General features: G+C 34.5%; 14 protein-coding genes across 15 annotated transcripts; 2 read left to right on the plus strand and 12 right to left on the minus strand.

Annotated features, from left to right (window-relative positions):
* Positions 1 to 81: 81 nt before the first annotated feature.
* Positions 82 to 962, minus strand: LOC149702278 (uncharacterized). The gene is made up of 5 exons (XM_089867096.1): positions 833 to 962; positions 641 to 717; positions 427 to 579; positions 282 to 359; positions 82 to 183 (listed from the first exon to the last, which is right to left on the minus strand). Exons 1-5 carry the CDS (start codon positions 960 to 962, stop codon positions 175 to 177), a joined length of 447 nt encoding a protein of 148 aa, XP_089723222.1. The 3' UTR covers positions 82 to 174.
* Positions 963 to 1,363: 401 nt separating this feature from the next.
* On the minus strand, positions 1,364 to 2,493 carry LOC149702279 (uncharacterized). The gene is made up of 5 exons (XM_089866068.1): positions 2,285 to 2,493; positions 2,130 to 2,206; positions 1,872 to 2,069; positions 1,709 to 1,786; positions 1,364 to 1,591 (listed from the first exon to the last, which is right to left on the minus strand). The coding sequence occupies exons 1-5, from the start codon at positions 2,439 to 2,441 to the stop codon at positions 1,583 to 1,585; spliced, it is 519 nt and encodes a 172-aa protein (XP_089722194.1). The 5' UTR covers positions 2,442 to 2,493; the 3' UTR covers positions 1,364 to 1,582.
* A 245-nt stretch (positions 2,494 to 2,738) lies between these two features.
* Positions 2,739 to 3,966, minus strand: LOC149702280 (uncharacterized). Its single transcript, XM_089866071.1, has 5 exons — positions 3,761 to 3,966; positions 3,357 to 3,433; positions 3,138 to 3,290; positions 2,995 to 3,072; positions 2,739 to 2,857 (listed from the first exon to the last, which is right to left on the minus strand). The coding sequence occupies exons 1-5, from the start codon at positions 3,933 to 3,935 to the stop codon at positions 2,843 to 2,845; spliced, it is 498 nt and encodes a 165-aa protein (XP_089722197.1). The 5' UTR covers positions 3,936 to 3,966; the 3' UTR covers positions 2,739 to 2,842.
* Positions 3,967 to 4,545: 579 nt separating this feature from the next.
* LOC149702281 (uncharacterized) lies at positions 4,546 to 6,098 on the minus strand. The gene is made up of 6 exons (XM_089866073.1): positions 6,026 to 6,098; positions 5,236 to 5,403; positions 5,098 to 5,174; positions 4,876 to 5,031; positions 4,734 to 4,811; positions 4,546 to 4,666 (listed from the first exon to the last, which is right to left on the minus strand). Exons 2-6 carry the CDS (start codon positions 5,399 to 5,401, stop codon positions 4,661 to 4,663), a joined length of 483 nt encoding a protein of 160 aa, XP_089722199.1. The 5' UTR covers positions 5,402 to 5,403; positions 6,026 to 6,098; the 3' UTR covers positions 4,546 to 4,660.
* Positions 6,099 to 6,251: 153 nt separating this feature from the next.
* Positions 6,252 to 7,281, minus strand: LOC149702282 (uncharacterized). 2 transcript variants are annotated; one of them, XM_089866070.1, is made up of 5 exons: positions 7,110 to 7,281; positions 6,945 to 7,021; positions 6,729 to 6,884; positions 6,582 to 6,659; positions 6,252 to 6,429 (listed from the first exon to the last, which is right to left on the minus strand). In XM_089866070.1, the coding sequence occupies exons 1-5, from the start codon at positions 7,279 to 7,281 to the stop codon at positions 6,421 to 6,423; spliced, it is 492 nt and encodes a 163-aa protein (XP_089722196.1). In that variant the 3' UTR covers positions 6,252 to 6,420. The 2 variants fall into 2 exon arrangements, with proteins under 2 accessions (XP_089722196.1, XP_089722195.1); XM_089866069.1 differs by lacking the exon at positions 6,252 to 6,429 and having other exon boundaries at positions 6,520 to 6,659.
* Positions 7,282 to 7,395: 114 nt separating this feature from the next.
* Positions 7,396 to 9,491, minus strand: LOC149702283 (uncharacterized). Its single transcript, XM_089866072.1, has 5 exons — positions 8,700 to 9,491; positions 8,304 to 8,380; positions 8,085 to 8,240; positions 7,934 to 8,011; positions 7,396 to 7,862 (listed from the first exon to the last, which is right to left on the minus strand). The coding sequence occupies exons 1-5, from the start codon at positions 8,869 to 8,871 to the stop codon at positions 7,857 to 7,859; spliced, it is 489 nt and encodes a 162-aa protein (XP_089722198.1). The 5' UTR covers positions 8,872 to 9,491; the 3' UTR covers positions 7,396 to 7,856.
* Positions 9,492 to 9,807: 316 nt separating this feature from the next.
* Positions 9,808 to 10,993, minus strand: LOC149702284 (uncharacterized). The gene is made up of 5 exons (XM_089867097.1): positions 10,822 to 10,993; positions 10,533 to 10,609; positions 10,316 to 10,471; positions 10,171 to 10,248; positions 9,808 to 9,985 (listed from the first exon to the last, which is right to left on the minus strand). Exons 1-5 carry the CDS (start codon positions 10,991 to 10,993, stop codon positions 9,926 to 9,928), a joined length of 543 nt encoding a protein of 180 aa, XP_089723223.1. The 3' UTR covers positions 9,808 to 9,925.
* A 436-nt stretch (positions 10,994 to 11,429) lies between these two features.
* Positions 11,430 to 12,577, minus strand: LOC149702285 (uncharacterized). Its single transcript, XM_089865773.1, has 4 exons — positions 12,295 to 12,577; positions 11,999 to 12,228; positions 11,802 to 11,932; positions 11,430 to 11,738 (listed from the first exon to the last, which is right to left on the minus strand). Exons 2-4 carry the CDS (start codon positions 12,188 to 12,190, stop codon positions 11,588 to 11,590), a joined length of 474 nt encoding a protein of 157 aa, XP_089721899.1. The 5' UTR covers positions 12,191 to 12,228; positions 12,295 to 12,577; the 3' UTR covers positions 11,430 to 11,587.
* A 919-nt stretch (positions 12,578 to 13,496) lies between these two features.
* Positions 13,497 to 14,958, plus strand: LOC149702286 (uncharacterized). Its single transcript, XM_089867098.1, has 4 exons — positions 13,497 to 13,500; positions 13,602 to 13,654; positions 14,263 to 14,475; positions 14,869 to 14,958. The coding sequence occupies exons 1-4, from the start codon at positions 13,497 to 13,499 to the stop codon at positions 14,956 to 14,958; spliced, it is 360 nt and encodes a 119-aa protein (XP_089723224.1).
* A 678-nt stretch (positions 14,959 to 15,636) lies between these two features.
* On the plus strand, positions 15,637 to 17,479 carry LOC149702287 (uncharacterized). Its single transcript, XM_089867099.1, has 7 exons — positions 15,637 to 15,683; positions 15,851 to 15,967; positions 16,029 to 16,095; positions 16,162 to 16,323; positions 16,417 to 16,573; positions 16,645 to 17,182; positions 17,251 to 17,479. Exons 1-7 carry the CDS (start codon positions 15,637 to 15,639, stop codon positions 17,477 to 17,479), a joined length of 1,317 nt encoding a protein of 438 aa, XP_089723225.1.
* A 431-nt stretch (positions 17,480 to 17,910) lies between these two features.
* LOC149702288 (sodium-coupled monocarboxylate transporter 2-like) lies at positions 17,911 to 19,036 on the minus strand. Its single transcript, XM_089867100.1, has 6 exons — positions 18,998 to 19,036; positions 18,729 to 18,936; positions 18,509 to 18,663; positions 18,262 to 18,446; positions 18,093 to 18,193; positions 17,911 to 18,026 (listed from the first exon to the last, which is right to left on the minus strand). Exons 1-6 carry the CDS (start codon positions 19,034 to 19,036, stop codon positions 17,911 to 17,913), a joined length of 804 nt encoding a protein of 267 aa, XP_089723226.1.
* A 784-nt stretch (positions 19,037 to 19,820) lies between these two features.
* LOC149702289 (putative sodium-dependent multivitamin transporter) lies at positions 19,821 to 20,210 on the minus strand. The gene has a single exon (XM_089867101.1). It carries the CDS (start codon positions 20,208 to 20,210, stop codon positions 19,821 to 19,823), a length of 390 nt encoding a protein of 129 aa, XP_089723227.1.
* Positions 20,211 to 20,798: 588 nt separating this feature from the next.
* On the minus strand, positions 20,799 to 23,414 carry LOC149702290 (uncharacterized). The gene is made up of 2 exons (XM_089865774.1): positions 23,140 to 23,414; positions 20,799 to 23,082 (listed from the first exon to the last, which is right to left on the minus strand). The coding sequence occupies exons 1-2, from the start codon at positions 23,370 to 23,372 to the stop codon at positions 22,851 to 22,853; spliced, it is 465 nt and encodes a 154-aa protein (XP_089721900.1). The 5' UTR covers positions 23,373 to 23,414; the 3' UTR covers positions 20,799 to 22,850.
* LOC149702291 (uncharacterized) lies at positions 23,408 to 24,185 on the minus strand. The gene is made up of 3 exons (XM_089867102.1): positions 24,179 to 24,185; positions 23,776 to 24,075; positions 23,408 to 23,713 (listed from the first exon to the last, which is right to left on the minus strand). The coding sequence occupies exons 1-3, from the start codon at positions 24,183 to 24,185 to the stop codon at positions 23,478 to 23,480; spliced, it is 543 nt and encodes a 180-aa protein (XP_089723228.1). The 3' UTR covers positions 23,408 to 23,477.
* Between the last annotated feature and the right edge of the window lie 97 nt (positions 24,186 to 24,282).

Below are 24,282 nucleotides of genomic sequence, written 5' to 3' on the forward strand. Positions count from 1 at the left end.
TAATTACTTTGAGTAGTTTGTTATCTCGGAATTTTGACTCGAGTAAAATTTTTAAGTAAACCATATCTTAAAATGATCAAATTTAACGCATCGAATATTTACTTTAATTTTATTTGTATTATTACATTTTTTTTCTTGAAAATGCTAGTTCGATGTTTTTCAAACTTCCCAATCTCAATCACACTTGAAAAATATATCAAAAACAAACAGTATCAATATTATTTAAAACCTTCCGAATTCAATTTACTTAAATTTGAAGGATGAAGCCACCACATATTTACCTTGAATATTCTAAAATCCGCGTAGCTCAACAAGAACTTTCTGGAAAATTCCTGCAAAGCGCAGACCATTATCTTGTACTGCAAACGTAAATAGATTCATTAAAACACATTATTAAAGTTGATAGGCTCGAGTTCGATTACGTACGGCTTTTGTCTTTGGTTTGATTTCTTCTACGTCACATGGAATATTCTTACATAACAATCGAATGACGTCGAAAACGCGCGAGTTCCCTGAGATGGCCGAATTGTCCAGGAGTTTCTCGCCACATTGAAGCGGGTACCTAACGATAACTTCACCCTTTAAAAATTAATTAAAATTAGTTTATTAACAATTAAATTAGGGAGTAATTTAAATTCACAGTTTTCACGTATTCCGGACAATTTTTCAAAGAACATTTGTAAAACCTTTCAAATTCTTCATAAGTAGCCTCGGAGTCTATAAACAAAACAAAGAGGATTAACATCTCTCGAAACTTTACTTAATTATAATTAATTTAATTAACTTAATTAACTTACTACTAATTAATTCTCAACTACTGCTTTTATCCAACCATTAACATCATCGTGCGAATAACAGGGGTAACCTTCAGGGATAGCGTGAGAAATTGCGCAAACCTCTTCAGAATTCCCAAACCCCTCAACAAGACAACAAAGCAGACCTAACGCTAAATACTTTAACATAGTTCAATCACTATATCGGTTAACTTGAAATAGAGGGTATTTTTCAAGCGAGTTATTTTTACAAACTTGATAGGTTTTATGAAGTACAACGGGATATTAAGAAATATATATCGGTCGTTAAATAACAATTATTTGGCGACTTTAGAGCCTGAAACGAATTAACTATAATTATTACTCTAAATGTAGAGCTATTGAAAGGTGAATGTTCACTTTTTCATAGCGTGATGCCAGATCTTCGCCCCCTTAAAAATGCAGTGGTTTCACTTATCCTCAGCTAAGCTAATTGGAAAGGTATCAGCTTATAGTGACCTAACATTCCTAGATAAATCCTAATAATAGATAATAGTTACACTTTAAATGGGTACTAGAAGTATGCGGTTTTCATATTTATCATTATTACGTTATTATCATTGCAGGATGTTACTTTTTTTTATTAATTATAAACATTTTGCGCATTTTACATTCGGATTATTTTAAATTAAACATCAAATTATTTGTGTATTTCTTATGGTAAGCGGAATATTTGAAAGCAAAAAAACTTTCAAAAAATAGACTGCGACTGTTTCTTCATCAAGTTTCGTTGGAACTTTCATATTCAACGTGTTTAAAACTTCTCGGTCTCAATCGCACTTGAAAAAAAAAATTCATTTATCATTCAGAAAGTCATAAATTGGAGTAAAAACCACCCCAATTCAGTTTACTTATGTCCAATATATTTTTTAAAAGATTACGTCACGGAGACTTACTTTGAAAGCTCTATAATCTGGGTATTTCAACTCGAACTTTCTTACAAATTCATTCATGGCGCAGGCTGCTAGCCTGAACTGCAAAATTACAAAGATCAATTAGGCCTACGACACTTTGGTAAATTAAATTTGGATTTTGCGACGTTAGTTTGATTGATATTACCTGTTCGGGTGTAGGTTCGCTTTTACCATGAGCGGTGGGTCCAGCGGTGGGTCCAGCGTTCGTGGTTTTACACGATTCTTTTGTATAAGATTTACAATACAAACGAAGCGTGTCTACGGTGGTCGCATTATGTGGTAGCGTCGAGGTGTCAATGAGCTTTTCGCCACATTGAAGCGGGTACCTAAGGAGAGAGTCACCCTAAAATTAAATTAAAATTAAAATTAGTATATCATTAATTAGAGAATCCGTTTAATTCACCGTTAACACGTAATTCGGATTATTGTCCCCTAAACATTTGCAAAACTTCTGAAATTCTTCTTCAGTAGCGTGGGCATCTATATTCAAAGTAAAGACGATTAATCTCTGGACCCTTTATTTAATTAAAATCAAATTAATTTAATTAATAATCTTACGACATCCGTGGTCAACTATAGTTTTAATCCAACCCACAACATCAGCATGGGTATAACAAGGATAACCTTTAGGATGAACTTCCGTCGTCCTGCAATTCCTCGCGTAAGTGACGTAGCTCGCAATGAGACAAAGTGACACCAAAGTGTACTTCAACATGATTGTCCTAGCAATTACTTCGACGGATTTGAGTCAAATAATGTTTCGAGTAAACAAGGGTTTATATATAAAGGATGTTGTTTATCGGTTAACTTAAAGTGGAGGTTAATTTAAACGAGTTATCTTCAAGATATGCTTCACGAAGTACCAAAGGATTAAGAAACAACCTCTTTGGAAAATACAGTGAATCATTGAAAAATATAATGTTTTTGAAAACAAAGGATTATCAGCAATACAAAAGTACTATTGTACTGGACACATAAGTTGATATATTTAAATAGATTTTTACAACATTGATAACTTTTGCAATGTTTAATTTCACAGCATTACATATGATGTACTTTAACAATACTATTATCAAATCAGTTTTGCTGCGAAGTTATTCAAAATCACTACGATCTTTACGAAGCAGTGCACTTGATAAAAATAAAACAATTCATAAATATTTTGATATTTCTAATCATTCAAAAACGCGTAAGTTAAAGTAGAACAACACAGACGTTAGTTTTTACTTTAACTAATGGATATCATTATTGTTAAAACGTTTTCTTACTTTGAACTGTTTGGAATCTTGAGATTTCGCTTCGAATTTTCGAATATATTCGTACATACCGCAAGATATCAATTGAAACTATAAAAATGATCTCGATTAAAAACCAATAATTAATGTTTAAAATAATCTTTAATTATACTTACAGCGTTTGATTTAACTTTAACCTCGTCTTTACTGGGAATATTTTGACAATACAGTCTAATGGCGGCTTTAGGATCCGGGTTTCCCTTGATGGACGAAGTGTCCAAGAGTTTTGCGCCACATTGAAGAGGCGTCCGAACGACGTGCGTATTCAGCTATTTTTTAATCAAACGTGTTTTTAATTTAGTGATAATTAATTTAGGAATTTAGTGGAGCTTTACCATTTCTACGTAGTTGGGTTGGTAGTTCATAAAACATTTGTAAAAGGCTTCAAATTCCTCATCAGTCGCGCTATCACCTAGAAAAGATGCGTTTGTAACGTTTATTAGAAGAAGGTGCGTTTGTAACGTTTATTAGAAGAAGGTGCGCGATAAACTCTGCGCAGTGCTTCTCTTAAAGGGTGTCCAAAGAAGGCAGCCGTGGGTGAGTAAAAATGATATGAAATACGTCACTGGAACCACGTGACGCCAAGATCCAAAGACTCCTTATGGAGTGGGACTGGACACCCCAATTGAACTAAGTTTTTTTTTAATTTCTCGGTCACGTGCCTCTGACGTATTTCAAATCATTTATACCCACTCGTCGCAGCCTTCTTTGGACACCCTTTAATAAAAATGATCCCTACTGCATCCGTTGTCTTGGAGATCATTCAGCCAGCCATTAACATCATCTTTCGAGTAACAAGGAAAATCATCGGGAACAGCTTCTCTATAGGGACATTTCTCCTTGCTGTCCACCGAACTTAGTACGCAGAGACCCAGGCAAAGAGCCACGACGATGTATTCGAATTTTACCATCATAATTTCGCTTAACTCAGGTAATCAACGTTTGATAACGGGTCGAGTGCACGATGAAAATGAGAGAGAAACACGAGTATTTACGAGAGAAAATTTTCATTTTGTCTTTACGTTAGCCCTTTGTTTTGAATAATTTCTGCGTGTATTATACAGTTTAGTAAAGATCAATAAACGAAGTAGGCTATGTTCTACTTCAGGAATCATCTTCCACGTTAGCCGGCCTAGAGACGTTGAGGAAAATGCTACTCTTATGAATTCCTGGCATGGTTTGTAGCAGTTTTGGTAATTACAAGATGTTTGTGGCACGCAATTACCCGCAAAATTGCCACTATTCACGTTCGATAGCATTCTAGTGGCAACACTCGCACGTTGCTATTTAATCTCTAAACCACGCAGTGTTACGTACATATTATATAGGCCAAAGTCATTCGCTTTATATGCAAATCCTGACAGATGAATGCATGTTTTGGTTTTTGATTTGTTATTCATCATTTAAATTCAGCATATGATAATTTTTAACATTAATCGTTAGCGAAATTAAAGTTTTTGACATATATGATAATTTTTTGAATAAGATTATGTACCATTGTTTGAAATTAAAGTTAGGCAAAAATGCTTCGAATATTTTCTTTAATTTTCAATATTACATATAAGGAATTTGTCTTTGAAAAATATTGAGATGATTCGCTTTCAATTCCCTCGTAATCAAAATGTTGACCAGGTTAATCCTAGCACTAAAAGAAATTAATTTCTTTTAAATAAAATCTGGCTTCAAATTGGTTCCAATATGATAATACCAACCTTGAAAATTTTGTTATCTTGAGCTTCCAATTTGTATTTTCTGAAGTATTCGTACATAACGCAAGACATTAACTTGAACTGCAAAATATAATAATTAAAAACTCCGTTCTAAAATCGACAAAATTATAATTAAGTAACTAACCCCTTTGGAGGATGGCTTAATCTCTTCATCGGGACCCGGCATAGTTTTGCAAAAGAGGTTCATGCCTTCCAATGGACTCGGGTTCTTGAGGAGCTCCATATTGTCAATGAGTTTTTCACCGCATTGAAGAGGGGTCAACATCACGTGAGTGACGACCTGTTTGAAAAGAAGGTAACAATTTTATCAATAACATAACACCTAACTCGGTATAAACAAATTTACTGTTGGTATGTAGTCTTTAGCGACTTTTTCAATGCAATTGAAATATCCTAGCATTTGAGTCGCGTTTGCGGTACCACCTAAGTAAGGAATAGTACAATTAGACACCTCTCTCGAAGTACTTCTTCTGTTGATACTTACTGCAGCCGTATTTCGCTATGACTTTCATCCATGACGTAATATCATCAGCTGTATAACAAGGATAATCGTCAGGAAGGGCCTCGGTGTAAGAGCACTTCTCGGAGTTAACAGTCGAAATCAGGAACAGGCAAGCTGACAAGAAAACGAACTGGAATTTTCCCTGCATGACTAAATGAAAAGAGATACTTGATTGCGGTTAGAAATTAAACTAAGTCGCAAAAATTAGGATGGAATCACGAGTTTATATACGGTATAAAGTAATTAATTTAATAACTGCAAAATACACCTGCGGCTTAAATAATATCTTAAACAAACTTTATTAATGTTAATTTTTCTGATAAAAAAGAGAGCAAAAATTAATGATCTTTTTATAATAAAGTAAAGTAAACTAAACAAAACTAAAATTAATGGAGAATTTAATGGTATTTACTGTAATATATTTCGCAGATAAAACAATAAAATAGATTGAAATTTACATATATTAAATAGCTGACTAAATAACCCCAAATAATAATAGAAAAAAAATCATTATAAGATTCATAACGATAGTGCTTTTCTCGCGTGAACAATTGACGTGATCATCTGACGTGCCATGGAATCATTTAAGCAGCTATTTAATTTAGGGTAGCCTTAAATTATACTAAACATCATTAAGTAGTTTACATTATTCTCGGTTTATTTTAGTTTAAATTTAGTTTCTCGGTAATCTTCTTTATTACGTTATTAGAATAACTAATTAAGTTTGTTTAAGAGATTACCGAAACAACAGGTGTAAAACGAGATCTCAAACCGTGTAGCTCGTGAACTGTGTGCTTAACGTAGCTTTTTAAACGCAATCTCAACGTGGAACGCGAAAAGCTAGAAAGATTTAGAGCAACAAAGATAAATTTAGGTCGCAGTTAAGCTGTTTTTCCCCACTATCCGTCCCTCGACGCCATATTTGAAAGTTTGACTAAAGTATGGCCCCGAATATTCTCAGGACTTGTATGTGTTCTTGGACAGAAGATTGCGAAACAGTTAGAATTGTGTTCTTTTGTTTTTATTAATTTCAAAATTGAATTTATGTCATGTATAATTCCTCAAGTACTTTATTTAATTTCACATTATTAGGTAATTAAAAATACATTTTCAAAAGATGCTCTTCCAATTTCCCTCAGTGTTCAGGTTATGTGGAAACTTTGGTTTTTAGTTCATCTAATACGGGAAAAATACACCAATATTGTTACAAAAAATCAAGTGGTCTTTTTTACAATCAAAGAAATCCATTATTTGAAGTAAAGAACTCGTCCTCTTGAAGCTGGTTGTCGTGTTTTACATCAAATAATGGACCTTACTCTTTTATGTACCTTGAAAAGTTTAAAATCTTGAGGCATTATGTCAAATTTTCTGACGAATTCGTACATTGCGCAAGATATTAGCTTGTACTGCAAAAAAACGGAACTTATTTATATTTGTAAATGTGGATAATTACAATTTTGGAATTTTGATATTACCGCGTTTGACGAAGGTGTGACTTCAGCAAAATTCACTGGAATACTCTTGCAGAACAAAAAATTGGCAGCCTCGTCAGAAGGGTCAGAAGCCAGAGCCGAATTGTTGACCAGTTTTTCACCGCATTGAAGTGGGGTCCTCATTATGTGTTGAGTGACCTAGAAAATAACCAATTGACGACGTAAAGATACTTCTGTTCAAATTGAACGCATACTTACTACTGTAACGTAGTTTGGATTTAAAGCTTTGACAAATTTGAAATAGGTGGGAAAGATTTCTTTGGTCATCATGGCATCTAAATGTATACGAAGCGCGAGTTAGACTCAACCCATTGTAAATGCTACTATTTATAGGCATTCTTAGCGGGTTTTATTGATTCTTACTACATCCGGTTGCTTGTATAGCTTTCAACCAGCCGTTAATATGGTCCGACGTGTAACACGGGTAATTGTCAGGACGGGCCTCGATGTACTCGCATTGTTTGCCGTCCACTGCACTGCTGGCAATCAGGATCAGGAAAGCGGATGCTAAGACAAACTGGAATTTCGCCAACATGACTAGGCCTAAAAGAATTACGGTTAGAAATGAAACTAACTCGCGAAAGGAGGGGGAGTTCACGAGTTTATATACGATATAAAGTAATTAAAATTAATTAAAGCTACACCTGCCGACTGAATAACATCTTAAACAAACTTTATTAATATTAATTTCTACTTTAAAAAAGGGAACAAAAATGATCTTTTTTTTACTGAAAGTAACTCAAACTTAATGGATGATACATTAATGATAATTGCAGTATATATTTCATACGTAAATAATATTAAAATAAATTCATTTACATAAATTAAATAGCTGACTAAATAACTCGAAAAAATTAAAGATAAAAGATGGAACTAAGTTTCAATGATAAATTTCATTCCAAGCTTCGCAAATGAATACATTTTTGCTTGGATTGAAAAAATCATTTCATTTTTAAGTGAAAAATTAATTCAATTATTTGCATTAAACACTTTCTTTTATTTTAATACATTGATGAATATTTATCTTGAAAGAAGACATTAATGTGCTACCAATTACGACCGATTCACGTGCTCATGTGCGGATATACATCTTGCTTCGTAATTGGTCATTTAACACTACACGGAGATACGTGAACATATTATCTTTTGGAAAACAGTATCTCAAATAATGGAGTTTATTTCTTTACCTTGAAAAGATTACCGTCTTTAACTTTTGACTCAAACTTTCTGGAGTATTCGTAGACAGCGCAAGACATTAGCTTGAACTGTAAGAATGCGTCTTAACTAATACCCATTCGTAATTGGACATAGTTAAGAAATTAGTATCTTTATATTTACCGCCTTTGAATCAGGCTTAATTTCTTCTTTTCCAGGTGGAAGGGTCTTACAAAACAAAGAGACGCTGGCTTCTGGAGATTGGTCTTTAGCCAGGGCCGAATTGTCCACCAGTTTTTCCCCGCATTGAAGTGGGGTTCTCATCAAGTGGATATCCACCTTGATATGGGCAAAAAAAATTGATTTAACGACATTCGTTTCAATTTAGTTAACCACACTTACTGTTGTTACGTAGTCGGCGCTAAGGGTTTTCAAACAATTGAAATATTTCTTAAATTGTTCCGGTGTCATTGATGAACCTCGAATCAAATTATTTATAATAACGTTATCTTTGATACGGTGTCATAAAATTAAATATTAGTATATGAAACTAAGTTCGCGGCAATGAAGGGTTAAAGCTCTGGTTCTATAAGAGATACGGGGATGTCCTTTGAGTAGGTTATAGCCCTATCTCTCCCCTTTCCAATGGTACTAAATACTTGGGGTTACAACAATCCGGGCTGGAGTAACTAGCGTGAAGTGATCTGAGTCTAAAGTCAAATTTTCTGACTCAAGGATGGACAAAATGACCAGGCACTCGAGTACTTGTTTAGAGGATTACTTAGAGATTTATCTTACTGCAATTGGCCGTTCTTAGAGCATTCGCCCATGCTATAATATCATCCGGTTTGTAGCACGGGTAATCATCAGGAAGTGTCTCGGTGTATTTGCATTTTTCCTTGGCGTCTACGCCCGAAATCATGATCAGGCTAGCTGACAAGAACAATACGATTTGTAACTTGAATAACATGATTATAGTGCAAGATACTCTCGATGTAGTTTCGACGAAAACAGACTGTAGAGAAACTGAGTCGTATTTTGCTGCTACTGAGTCTGTTATATATACACACGCCAAATAAGTTGTTTATCGTTTTAGTTTATGGACTGACGTGTCACATTATTTAGCATTGTTTTTTAAATTTTAAATTGGTCCATTGTCTTGTTTTTATTACGTTATAGTAATCGATATAAGTATCATAATATAAATATGTGAGTCGCTCAATGAAGTTAAAACTATTTACGGCCAACTTAATTGTAATTAATCAGTAGAAGCAATCAACCAGTGGTGAGGCAGATCAAAGAAGTCATAATGATAGATTTAGAGTTGCTAGGAACTTGTCTTAGCCTTAAAAACGAGGGGAAAACCACCCAGAGTAATCAGTGTACACGATGCACCCTTTTGACGCGTAGTCTTTAAAACAACTGCAGTTGGCAATGATAAAATGATTACTCTTAATCCAGGGAACCTAAGAGTGATTATCCCCTTGAGATAAAACCCTTATCATGGGAAAGAAACTTCAATTTCTTCAAGTTTACATTACTTCAAAGGAAACTATCATACTTTCTGTAAAATCATGTTACGTATGTCACACTGTTCATAATGCAATCCAATTGTTTTTCACGTATATGTTAGTTTATATGATTATTGACGTGTTTTGACAAAAAATATAATATATATAATCATTTTTATTATCATATAAATGATTATAGGGTATGCATTTTTTTGACAAACAATAGCGATTGTCCGAGTTATGTGAAATAAGTCTACGTGTTATTCAGTTCTAAATAGTTTGAAAGATGTACGAATTATCAAAAGTAAATAGATAAATCTATTTACTTCTGGAATTATTAAGACGAAGACATACAAATATATATAGGAATAGGGTTACTGAAATAATTAAACCGGTTACTCTTGAGGGAGACCATAGGTAAGGGTTTTCATATGATTATTTAAATTAAGTAATACATTAAGCCTCGAATATTTCATTTTATTTCACAATATGAGGTCACTAACATTTTTAGGTTCAACCAAAAATTGTAGGCTTCGGAATACTCTTTACGGCGCTTGCAATATTGTCCGCTATCTAATACGTCATGCGAAAAATACAAAACAACATTGTTATTCAAAATAATCACTTGGCCTATTATAAATCACGAAGAAATCCATTATTAGAAGTAAAAAAACGTTCCAAGCTTCCTTTGGGCAACTCGTCCCATTAAAGCCGCTTGTCGTTTTACATCCCATAATGAACATTATTTCTTTGCTTACTTTGAAAAGTTTAAACTCTTGAATTTTTGTCTCGAACTTTCTAACGTATTCGTACATAGAGCATGACATTAGCTTGAACTGTAACAAAGTGGAACTTATTTACGTCACACATTTGTAGTTAATTTAAAAATTCTTTCTTACGTACCGCGTTTGACGAAGGTGTAATTTCTTCAAAGGAAGCTGGAGTATTGGCGCAATATAAATGAATGCTAGCTTCGGGTGAAGGGTTAGAAGCCAGGACCGAATTATTCACCAATTTTTCCCCGCATTGAAGTGGGGTTCTCATCACGTGGACGTCGACCTTGAATCAGAAACAAACCCAATTAAGTTAAAGATAATTTCTCTATTAAATGACCACTTACTAATGTTACGTAGTCAGAATTGAAGGCTTTCAAAAAATTGTAAAAGATCGGAAAAGTGTAGTTGGACATCGCGGAATCTTGAAATAATGGTTTCGTAAGCTCGAAATTGGATAGTGCTTAGTTGTACCAGGAACTTATAGATAGTAGCAATTAGAACGGTATGTCTTACGATGTAGCGAATTAAAGTTAAAGGGAGGGTCAAATACTAAAGGGGAAAGGGCCTTTCATCATATGAAACCTTGACTACTATTTATTCGTTCCTGGGACATAGTATTATCTTGTTCCTTACTGCACCCAGCTACTTGTATCGCCCTCAACCAGCCGTACACGTAGGCCTCTGAGTAGCACGGGAAATCGTCAGGAAGAGCCTCGGTGTACACGCATTTCTCCTTGGCGTTCACCGTCGAAATCAGGATCATGCCTGCTGACAAGAAGAAAAGGATTTCCATCTTTCCCAACATAATGTAAGATACTCGATAGCAGTTTGAAGACCAATGTCACTGATTAGTTTAGCTCGCGATGAGAGGCGAAGTGAACTGAAGTACATAAGCAAAATGAGCCGAGTTTTGTTCATGTTGATGCGTCTCATTTGTTCCACGGTTTTAATAAATATGGTAATTTTAATTTTTACATTTTATAATTCATCTATAAATTTGCCTTGTTTTGACATATCACAAAATTCGTTCCATTATCATATAAATGAATATATTATTTCTCCTACCATTGTCTGGCGGTTATACGAAATACGTAAAGGTATTTTTCAGTTCAAATTCTTTTTATTGGCATCTCATTATTTTTCTACCGCTTTGCACACCAAGAAGTTAAACCAAGGAATCAATGGGAGGGCACCCTCTCAAGCACGTTATATTACATTGGTATTATAAATTATAGGTCCTAATTAAAATTAATTATACATAATGTATAATATCTTGAATACTTTATTCAGTTTCGAAATATCAAACAATTAACCAATGTTCTTCAAACCGATATTCTAATTCATAGTGTTTCTAATATTGTCCGCCATCTAAATAATAATTTTATTGGAATCGTATCTTCTAAGAACAATGTTGAAATTCGTGTCTGTACATAACGCGGCACATTTCTTTAGACGTATGAAAACCGCTCGTAAACGTTCTTAATTCGTTCTCGTATTGAAAGAGCAATTTTTCTAAGACCTCCTTCTTGACTAGACGGATTTGCGAATTCCTAAATTACAAAAGAAATAACTAATACGTAAAAAAAATTAAGAGTAGCGCGAACACGACTTACTTTAACACGTGATCAACGTATTTATCGTGGTAAGATATTTGCGCTCCCAAAACACACGCTCGAGCCAGTCGACATTCTTGGGAAACTTCTTGAAAATCATCGTTTCGTCTATTGTGTAAGACACCAAGAAGCTAAAAGAGAAATTTGATCAAATAAAATATCCATAATTTAAAGGATTTAAATTAAAATTTACTTACTGGTAAGATAGTTAAAAATGAATAAATTAAAAATGGGTTTAAATCCGCGCCCAATTTGAGATTCAATAAAATAGGTTTAACGTGAACGCTCAATGATAATGGTGAAACGATATTGAAGCCAACTGCGCTTGGAAAATAATTTGCAAACTCCACCAGTGAAAATAATACGCAAATCAAATAAAATGGCCTCATATTACTTAAAAAAATCCGAGCTCAACCCATACGGAAACCTAACAGACGTATTTAAATTAAAATTAAATTAAGTTAAATATTAAATAACATTTAAACTAAGTTACCTTTATTTCGTTATTGTTACACTTTCTGGACTTGCCTTACACGATACGTTCAACTTTCGTTTACAACTTGCACTTCTGACTATTAGGTGAATAAGTTTTGATCGTAAATGGGTTGAAAAAACTTAATTCTCGAAAGTTCTCGAACTTGTTTCTTTAAAGATATATTTTTCCTGGTCAGATCGTTGCGAAGAAGAAACAGTGTACCTAGAATTAAGGTGAAGGTGAAAGCTATCCGTAAACCCCCTTAAGTCATTGAAAGAGTTGTGCGATTAAGAAAAATCTTAGAAAGTGTAACGAAGAGCAATGACTTCTCATTTAAGGAATTCTAAGAGATTTCTTTTTTTTTTATTAAGGGTTACAAACTTTATTGTGCCAAGTTTAATTAATAGTAACACTACTTGGGATTAAAGTAGTAAATAAATAATTGAAGTAAATAAGTAAGTACAGAAATAAATAGGTAAATAAAAAAATAAATAAATAGGTAAATAAAAAAATAAATAAATAGGTAAATAAATAAATAGATTACAAGCAAAATAATTTTAGGGAAGGAAGCGGAATATTAGAAAATTTGAAACCAGTTTAGGCAAAATTTATTTATTTACAAAATGGTTGTAAAATTATTAAATTCAATAATCTGTCAAAGTTTATCAATTATTTCTATATAAATCGACTCGGATAAACAAATACCACCCTTTCCAATTAATTTTTGATAATTTAATAAAAATCGAAATTGAAATGGAAGTGGTCAATAATTCATATATTTGACCACTTTTAAAGGAACCCATCTTTAATGGACTGTATTTTTTAAAAACAATGTCAGAATGATTCACGGGTTATTCCATTTCAATGTGAATTGTGAACCCACACCTAAAATCGGAATGGCGGCGGCAGCATGGAGTGGGATCGGTCTAATTATTTTAATCACGATTATTCTTATATCAAATTTAGTCAGCTCGGCGTAACTTGTTTATCTCGGAATCGAGGCATTTATAACTTTCTAGAATTTCCTCATTTGTATCTCTCTTCTCTCGTACCATTCTAATAATTCTTCTTCTTCTTCTTGTTATTTGGGTATAAGCATAACCTAAATTTTGTTTTTTATATCAAAACGAGTTTGGCCGCGGTAATCGCCAAAACATCTTTCGTTAATATTTCAGGGGGAGGGGGATTTCCCCGTTGCTGTTTTTTATTTCTTCTCAAAAATGGGTGAGTGAACTTGATTTTCACGGTTACATCTTTTTTCCCTGGCCTTGATTTCCAACTAGCCGGTATACGCTTAAAGAATTCCTCGCGCCACACTTCAACAGACATTCTTAAACTTGACACCGCGACAGAAGTCACAGAAGTTCCAACTCCAAGAGTAAGCCCTTTTATTTTCTTAAATATATTTATTTCATAAATTATTTATTGAATGAATAAACTGAGATATTAAACTGTTTTATTATATTCGAAAAATAAGAAAAATTTATATTATTAAATAGTCTCAATTCAGTATTTTGTATTTAAATTTTTTTAAATCTTTTTAAATCTTTAATTTTAAACAACAGGCTGCGAGCTAATTCGGTTTTAATTTCAATTTTAATTGCGATCAAGAAAATTTTAATCCTAATTCGGTTTAATTTCAATTTTAGTTGCGATCAAGAAAATTTTAATCTTAATTAGGTTTAAATGTAAAATTAATTGGACAGAATACCATTTTTAATCGATTTAATTTAACGTAAGTCATTGATAAAACTTTTTAGTACTTATTAGTAACTCAACTTTTGAAACTTGGAAATTTAAAATGAAATTAACGGAATATATTTGGGAAGTTTTCTTAATGATTTTATTTAAATAAATATAAATTGATTAAAAAAGTGGTTCTCTGAACATCTAATTCTATGTTTAATAACTTTGTAAACTGCTCTTGAAAAAAAGCCAAACGATATACACGCTGTAAATTATTTCTTTTTAGGTTATTATAATAAGATGCGTCGAGAACAAGCTTTCATTACAATCACAATGACTTTATGGGTGACACTACTGCTAATATGTCACACTGTTGATAGTCGCAGTATTGGTGGCTACAATATTGGATATCCATTCGGCATCAGTATCGAATATAAACCAAAAGTTAAATGGTTAAATTTGGCCAAGGATTACAACCCCTTAATCGCAATCGCCTTACTCCACGCCTTAAGAGTAAGTAAAATTTATAATACGCATTATCTCGCTGTAATAATACATCTGCAAAGGACTAATTCTTAAGAAATGGCTAGCCTTAGTTTAAAAAACGCGAAGAGGTGTGTTATGTACCCTCCAATGCATTTCTATATTCCCTCTCACCCCTTACCAAGTTCATTAGTTCAAATCTCGACCGCTGGGGAGCGTTATGGGGAAAAAACTTAGTCTAGGTCATGGCTGAGTTATTATAATATTTTCTCTCTCCCGCGCGGGGATCTAGGCAAGCGCTAACTAGGCAACTTTTAAAACTAGAGTCTAAGGAGCTATTCCCTTGGAGTTGTATTATAAACTCGCGGTAAAAATACAAGGATAAATTGGGCTAGACATTTCAAACTGACGCGTATTTTTCAGGTTGCCATAACTCGTCGCTTATCTATCGGAAGAATGGATTTGGACGTTCCAATATCAAAGTTGAAATTGACACATAAAATGCTTCAATGAATCTAAAACAAGTATACCGGGTAATATTTAAAATACTAAAATATATCTAGTCATTTACAAAAAAAAATAATTGTACAAATACTAAATGACTATAAGAATTGCTACAATTTTATAATCAAGGGGTACTTTTTTAATTGGTCTATCGTAATTAATACTAATTACTTTTATGTTGAATAAAGATTGTTATTAATAAATAAGTAAATTGGCGTATGTATTATTTTACCAATTCAATTTTCTAAAGACTGAAGGATTATACCAAGCTTAATTGTTTATGAAGTTAATTATTAATTTTAGCTCAAACCATAACTTAGAAATAATAATGGAAATGATATGATATTCATTTTTAGCATTTCGGACATAATCAGATAGAGGCGTGTCTCTAACACAAACAGAATTTTTCATTATATTTTTGTATAAACTGTTTATTTCCCCGTGGAGTAGTCCCTGTAAATAAATACATGGTTTTCGAACTAGGACTATTCATATAATTAACAGCAAGAGGCCAGACTACTTGGTAATGCACTTTGTCCGTCAAGTAACCTGGCTTCCTGGTGTATATGGTATCAATCCTCCTAGTCTGAAAACCACGCGTAGAATGGTTATCAAAATAAGCCAGCAAAACAGTGGTAAAAACTCATTGGGTTTAGACCTCTTTCCTGACCTGTCAACAATCGAATTATGGAGTCGTATTCACTCGTTTTCCCTGATCAGTACTTTAAATACAGGTATGTTACGATGTCACCAATAGGTTCTATACCCATAAGACTGAAATATCACTAAGTTACGTAAGGTAAGGTGAGGTTAGGTACATTCGGTCGAATGAGTTTCAGTCCAATGGAACAATTCATTGCTATTCAACTTTAATGACTTTAATCAATGTCACTTGAAACAGATTTACTGAAAAGATAGACTACGTTATCGCGATTCTAGTGGAAATGGAAAATTACCCAGAAACCCTTAGGAAAGTCTATACTCTATTAGATTTCGCGGAACGAGTTCATAACGTTACGTAAGTGTACTTCCAATTGATTCATTCGGCCCCAGTTACAATTTTTGCGTCATCCTTACAGGAAACAATTGAAAACCATCTCGTATTTCGCCCTGAAAGATTGTTTCCATGGCAACTGTGAAGATTACGTTAGTTACGATTACACCATTTATTTGATTTATTTAAAATTGTAATATTTAAAAATGTTCGCGTAGAATTGCCACGCCGCCTCTTTCCCAATCGACGTTAGACTTTTCGAGAACCACTTTGCCCTAATTCCGAGTCAAGTATTCGGAGACACGAGGACAATTATGATATCAGCACCGCCTATTGTGACGCTTTCAACGTCACTCACCTTCCTCTCTATGGATCTTGAGGTACGCTAGTTGTTGTTGTTGTTGTTGTCATTAAAATTGCGGTACGCAAATTCCAAAACGAGAGTTATTGATTATTGGAATTTGTCTTTACAGGCTGCATTATGTATATTTCTCACCGGAACCCTAATATCGGTCATACTTTGCCGGAAGTATTTAATTTGTCAGAATGGAAAGGCCACTTGTTTTAAGCGTTTCATTCCACGTTTCTTGACCACATTCTGGGACATGGCCGCTATATTCTTTTTTGAACGTGAGATTAAATGGCATGACGAAATTAAGTCATACGTGTTAATGTACAAATAAATATAATTTTCTCTTCAGCGTTTGGTTCGATTAAACGCAACTTGCCGGACAGATTACTGCACGCGTCATGGCTCGTGGGTATCACGTTCACGGGGATTCTGATGAGTTGCTTTCTAAAGTCCGAATTACTCGACGAGAATTACTCTTACATCGAAACCCTGGATGACATTATGTACCACCCAACAACGAGACCATTGATGATCGAAGACGCCTTGGTTATGGAGTATTTGAGAAAGACCGCTGAAACGGATGATAAGATCAAGAAGTGGCTTAAGACTTTGGATCCCGCGGACTTTTGCGAAATCTTCGAGTTGTTGAGTTGGGATTGGTTCGACAAGATCATCGGACGTGAAAAGACGCTGATTTTGAACGAGGATTACATACAATACGTCTTGGGATTGGTCATTGGCAACGACAAAGTGCATGCCGCAAATATCAAGGAAGAAATGGGAGGTTTCTATTTTTCAAAAACAGCCATCAAGACGGACATTGCGGTTTTTGCTTTTAACAAAACGTTCTTCGCAAATCGACAAATGAGAGATGATTTTGATAAACTGTAAGCCTCTCGTTAACCTACGCAAAACTAAACCCTTTAGTAACCAATTTTTTAATGACGTTTCATAGAGTTCTAGTGTTCTTCGAAACTAGAGTCCTGGATTATCTGGACAAGGAAAGATTATTTTTAATTCATTCGGTAACGTGGTCGAAACCAATGAAAGAAGCGTCCGTCTTAAACGTTTTGGCAGTTTCGGGGGCATTCTACATCGCTTTTGGTGGATATCTCTTATCTCTCATGGCGTTGTTCTTAGAAATTCTGATCAATTTCGTATTAAATTCAATTCAGAGACGCTAGAGTCTCACGTAAGGATCTATCGATCACTCCTCTCTCATTTTGTCTTTCGTCTTCGTGTCAAGGCTGTTTGTGCCGAATGAATGGAATATCAAAATAGAAAGTTTGTTATTATCTTCAAAACTATATTGTTTCGCTTTACATTGGATCTCGCGTTGTGACGACATACTTTCGTCGCGTGTACGAAAAGTCAATGTGGGAGGCGCGAAGCTAAAATGTTTATCGTTATCTAAATTAACGAGCCAATCTAGTTAGTAATTGCTTTTAAATGAATAATACGTTACTTGTTTGAATAACCAATTCAATATACAAATATAAAAAAATTGATGTTAAAATTGAAATATTAAGCTTCTATTTCATTTTTCTCTTGACATTTTAAAAACTTTAATTCTTCCCCTTCATATTTCATTCTGTAAAAAGTACACCAATTAATATTAATAAAGAAATACTTCATTGATTAATATTCGGTCGCACCTTTCGACCATTTCTCTTTCCGCTTTGGTCAACACTAATGGACTTAATAATCTGATATCAACTTCTTTATCAGGACCTAAAATAAAAATATTTTCTTTTTACTGTTAATAAAATTTTTTTTGTAGGCATGCGAGGGTCTTACCAAATATTCGCGTTAACACGACTATCAAAAGATAAGTGAGTATAGCTGACATGACTGGAAACCAAAATGAACCAATTCCATAGATTGACGGTCCCCTTTCTCTGGTGGTTACGATTTAGTTCGACGAAATTAACTTCCATTAAACACAGTGGCTTTAAATTTTTCTTACTCATATTTGGTCGAGTATTGCAAAGTGTTATTGATATTGCTCAAAAACGTAGCGTTTGTGGTAAGATCTAAGCATTGTTGTCCTTTCGTGTGAACAAATTGGGGTCTGTGGGGGTAATTCAAATAAGATCCGGCACTCATCCATACGCTGAAGACGAGACTCAACAGAACCGAGAGTTTACAGGCCTAGGTTTCACAAGAAACCATTGTTTCAAATCAGGTGAAAAATCTTGGGACGTATAGTTTACCTTTAAATTTATATTTCGAACGAAGAAGGCCACGCACATTGCGGCACCAGTTGGTCCAGCGAAGGCACCACTAAGTAAAAAGGTCACTTGAAGTATGCCACCAATATAGGGAACGGCTAGTGAGATCACGACGGTCAACAACCCATATACACCGGCTAAACACGTGAACATAAAAAATTAACAACTGCTTTCGAGCTAATTAACGAATCATAGACCGTACTCAAGACTTTGCACAAAAACAATCTCTTCTCTTCGTTATTTCTCAAACTGGGTTTTAAAGGGAAAATAAAGTCCTCCAAAGTATTTGTCGCCATGGCGTTAATATAGGAAGAAACGGTACTTAGAGCGGCGCTGATCAACCCAGCCAATAGGAACCCCAATAGTCCCGGGTAACCCTTGAGCAGCTTGGCCGAAATGTAGACGACAATCTGAATAATAAACCAGTTTAATTATAACTTTAAATAAATTGTCGCGGCAATGGATATATACTTGATCTGGGAGGCGAACTCCCGAATTTGGGTCTTGCATCGGATTGCAGTTCGATGTAGCGGCAAATATGGCAACAGTCATAAAGATAAGCAATATGGCAAGTGATAAAATTATTACTTGGCTGAATATAAACGAACTGAAAAATAAATAAAACCAAAATTAATTACGAATGATAAGTTGCAGGTACCGCTTACTTTCTAGCTGTTTTATAATCCTTGAGACAAAGAAATCGTTGAGCTGTCGCTTGAGATCCAACGGAGATGAAAACAATAAGCACCATTCCATTGATGAAGACATTCCAAACGGTATAGTTATTCTCCAAGTCTTCGGTTACTCTAAAATGCTGATTAAACTGCCCAGTGAAAGTAATGTCCCAAGCCTTTTGAAAACCAACGTTAACGTAAACAAATACAGTGACTAAAATAGCACTGCCGAACATCAGAAGGCTTTGAAAAAAATCCGTGTAAACAACAGCTCGAAATCCACCCTAAAATATTATAAAACTTGACGTGTTAGTGTAAATTATATAAAAAAAACCCATCTGGAATGGGAAATAATGGTAATGATACTTACAATGACGCAATACACGGTACATACAATTCCAGTGACGGATAAAACGATCCAGTAAGATATCCCAGTGACTGTCGTTATGGTAATGGCTGGGATGAACAAACATGTACCGCATCTGATCAACTAAATTAATTTTAGACCAATGAACATCGAGCAGTATTGGCAAAAAATTGTTAAACGTACACTTATTAAATTGTAAACTAAAGAAAAAAATATCCTTGACGATTTATCGAATCTTCTCTCGACATACTGATCAGAAAAAAAAGGAAAAATTATTGACTGGTTCAGTTGTGATATTAAGTAAATGGTACTTCACCTCGTAGACGCTAACGTAAGACATATTATGAAATACGGGAATGATGAAAAAGGCAAGGAACATTTTCCCAAAGAAACCTCCGAAATACAACATAAATATCTGCATTCCATTGGCGTAAGATTCCCCGACTACCATCGTAAATGAATTGGCCGAAATCTGGGTCGCGAATGTCGAGAAGGCCACCGGAATGATGGACAATTTTCGGTCTCCCAATAAATAATCGTCCACAGTTTTCTTGTCTTTCCGTTTAGATAGTACCCCGATTAAAACGCAAAAAAGGATTGAACCAGCCACCACTAAACTGTCAACAATCGCGTCAATATTCATCTTGATCCGTTAGGAATCGATCTGCTACAATAATTTAACTTGTTTTTGAGCTCGATAAATTTAAGTTTGTTCGAGGCGCGATACTGACACTGAACAATTTTCATTTCACTGGATCGACAGCGTTTCTAAGCCTGTGTATTGACAAAACACATGTTCAAATTTACCACTACGTCAAACCACAAATATTATGATATTTTCAGATCGAAATGACGATGAAGATTCGAAGGTTTACCTTGGTAAAAACTGTTTTCGATGTTCAACATTCATTCAAATAAATATCTTAGGCAAAAAGCTTTCAGATTTCGAAGTATATAAGCAGTTTGATTGGATGATTTCTTCCTCTACTGTTCTTTTAGTCGTTGAAAATTCGTACACTACCATACATAAAGTTAGCAGCTGCCAACATTAATTAGATACATTTATCTAGTTAGCCCTGAAATTAATTAGTCATTGTAATTAAAAGAGTTCCTTATTATACAAGCAAAATTTATTAGTAATGTAATACACGTATTTTAAAACACAATAACATTACGTATGATTACTTAATAAAGTGTAATTATCCGTATTTGAAAAGGTAATTTTATTTTTGACAATAGAAATTACGAAAAATAAGTAAGAAAAAGCCCCGGTTAAAATACTGCCGATAAAAGTCTTATCGATATTGGAACATTTCACGAAGGTCAAAGAAAGTCTAGATGAACTAAACTTACACATCAAAAAGGTCTCCGACAATTGATTGTTAAAAGACGATCGTTTCCTCAGATGACAAGCTTTCAAAAGTTGACCGTTGCAATCGCTAATTAGCGATATTACAAAAAATAAAAGGCCGGTGCTAATTAAGGGCAGAATAATTTGAATAGCCCATGAAAGGTGGTCAAGCCATAACGTGTCTTCGAGAATATCGAATAACACGGTGAATTCCAGACAAAAATGTCCAATCCATTCAATCAACCAAATTACAATGTAGTTCTTACAAAGTTTGTCAATTTGCACCACGTTACCGTAAACTACGGTATGAGAAATAATGAATTTATTTAAACGGTCATTTTTTAAAAGATGGCAAAGTAAGTTAACTTCGACTAAGGTAGACCATAAGGTAAATGTAATAACAGCTTGAAAGAAATAAGTTAGAGACAAAACAAAGAAGTAGATAATACTCTCCGGGACTAAAATCAAATAAGTCACGATATTAACTCGTTTCAAATAATCGCAATTAAACATATCAGTTTCGACATAACCAACAGCCCAATTTTCATCGCTAATTAGAAAAAGTCGAAACAAAAGTAATATAAAACTCGTAATGATTATTAAGGAAATAATTACATTTAACACCGAGTAAGTTTGTTTCCTATTTTGGTAATAACCAATTGTTATTTTGATACATTTAAATACGAATGAATTCCTCGGTCGAAAGACGCAAGACATTACAATATACGTCACGGAATAAGTTCGCACTAAATCAAGTATGGGGTAGACGAACAATGAGGCGCTTTGCATGCGGACTTCGAATTCGATCGTCCATATAGTGATGTAGATACAATAAACACTTAACATGATTACAACGAAGATACTATTAAATCTCAAATTATTTTCATTTCTATAAATTCCAATAAATCGTAACCATCGCAAAATAACGTAAAACACAATGTTAACGCGACGAATACACTCCATTTCATCGCTTGATTTGTATGCCGGTTTGGTTTTTAACCACTTTAAATTCTTCAATTTTCGCATTGTAATTTTAAGATTGGCGCAACGTTCGTTTTCCCATTAAACCTTTTCACTATTTGACCGCTATTCGTTATAAAACAAAGCTACAATTTTAGAAAGCGGAACCGAATCGATACAATACGTTTGAGCCTCGGTACATTTTATTGATTCTTCAACGTCAAGGTTAACGTATTTACTTAAAACAATCCGTAAAGTTTTCTAATCTTTGTTCTTTTACAATCTACGTTGAATGCAAAAAATGTCACGCCATATCGGGTATATTTCCTGACACAATTCGTAGTTAAAGTTACATTTGAAAATAGCCTACCACGCGATCACTATTTTAGATAAAGCATAGCACGTACGCGATTGCTAATTTAGATAAAGTACAAACAATCTATCAAGAATATGTCTTGGTTCATACACGAATTTGTTTCAATAACAAAGAAACTACCGTGCTTGAAAAATATGTCGTTTTGCTATCGTTAAATTTCTTAACATTCGAGAGATTATTGACAATATTGAATAGTGTTTGTCAAAATATTTCAGTGTTTTATTTCACGCGTGCGCCTCGTGTATTATCATAAGATATGTTCCATAAGCGTGACACTTCCAATACTTCGTAGAGACTTACAGCTCGAGCTAGTTCGAGAACGACGACACGAGAATTGAAGTTCTACACTCGGTTTATTTTACGGGACTTCAATCTTCCTATTTAGTCTGCATTATTAAGCTTTTGACAGCGCCTCGCCAGGCGTCGCTTTACGTGAATATATGACCTACGTCACTTCATGACAAGCTCTCAATAACTTATGGAACAGATCTTATGAACTTATGTTATTATCAATAATATTGATTGTGTCAAGGTTTAACAAGTTGACGAATATAGTGCAATTTTTAGCACCTTTCGAGCTCTCCGTTTCTAACCTGCTAAAATTTAGAAGTTTTCGTCAAACAAAGCGGTGAAATCTCGGCAATTAATGCCAATATGGCCGCCAACAATCCAAAGAGCCAAATTTCATAGGCAGGCAAAAGTGCTTTGACGGTAAATGGAGCCACTTCGTTGACCACCTTTTCAGATGTGTCTGTCAAGTCTTTCATCAAGAAAGAAGCGTGCTTGTAGTAAAGATCCAGCTGACGAGTTTCGAAACTTCGAGAGAATCTGAAAGAATCGAACAACCCGAAGTGATTGGAACATTCTTTCGTGATGTTTACTTACAAGTAATCGGCTCGTTCAAGCATTCCTCTAGATAAATTCTTGGAAAATAGCATGTGAAAGGATTTCTCTTCGTAGCGATGCTTTCCCAAGTAGAATTTCTTGGTTTCGGGCAGCTGATACCGCAGATTACGAACGTAATTATCTACTTCCCAACTCTCAACAAAATAGGCTATTTTCTTAGAACCTAGCGCTTGGTAAAACTCTTTCTTATTCTTATCGTCACTTTCGACCATAATGCCACGCAAATCAATCTCCTTCTTCAATTTCCCGTACAATCCCTCATTGTAAAGCTGAAACAGCGACTTCGATAAATGACCCAAGATCCACTTTTACTGACCTTAGCATATACTGACCTTAAGAAGACTCGCAAACTGACTAAAAGCCCTTATTATTGGAACAACCTCTTTTCGTTCCAACACGTCTTCGATGACGTCGATGTGGAGTTTTTTCTTGGCGATCAGTTCACTTTGAAGACTTCCGGAATAGGCTTTCATCAGCACGAAACTGGCCAAAATCCATCCGATAAAAATCAGGACCGATTTACCGTTTAACAAGGCGAAACTCAATGACGATGCTAAAAATTAATCCTAATTTAAAACACGGAAATAATTGGGGGGAAAAACGAACTAAACGTACGGTTTTGCAGAATATCCGAAATGAAAAACCAAGCGTTTTCAACCAATTTTTCGAAGAAACCGATTCGTTTTTCCAGGTTCTTAGCGACCAAGGGCAAAATGAAGGATACGAGGCACCCTGCTACGAAGAAGGTCATCCAGACGGGGAAACTCAGCCCCTTTATCGAATAGTAACTGTTTTCATCCACGTTCGATATCTCTTCAGTCGACAAGATTAAAGCGGACGACGCCTGGCACGTGGGGGAGTAGTGACTCGAAACCTCGTGATTAGAGCCACGTGTTCTAAAGTTTAACACAGCATCTACCACCTGAAAATAAATTAACGTGTAAGGCAATTCCTGTGATGGATATGTCTTGAAACAAATCTTACGTTCTTTTCCACAGCTTGATCTTGATAGTCTAACGGGTCATTGTTGTGATCAATAACATCCAAAACCACTATATCATATAGCGTTACAATTTTAATTCTGTTCAAAGCATTTATATAAATTTTTTAATAATAACTCGG

The sequence above is a fragment of the Phalangium opilio genome, unplaced genomic scaffold (genome assembly GCF_054372755.1).
Source record: "Phalangium opilio isolate 3A_F unplaced genomic scaffold, DU_Popi_V2 ptg000017l_1, whole genome shotgun sequence".
Classification (NCBI taxonomy): domain Eukaryota; kingdom Metazoa; phylum Arthropoda; class Arachnida; order Opiliones; family Phalangiidae; genus Phalangium; species Phalangium opilio.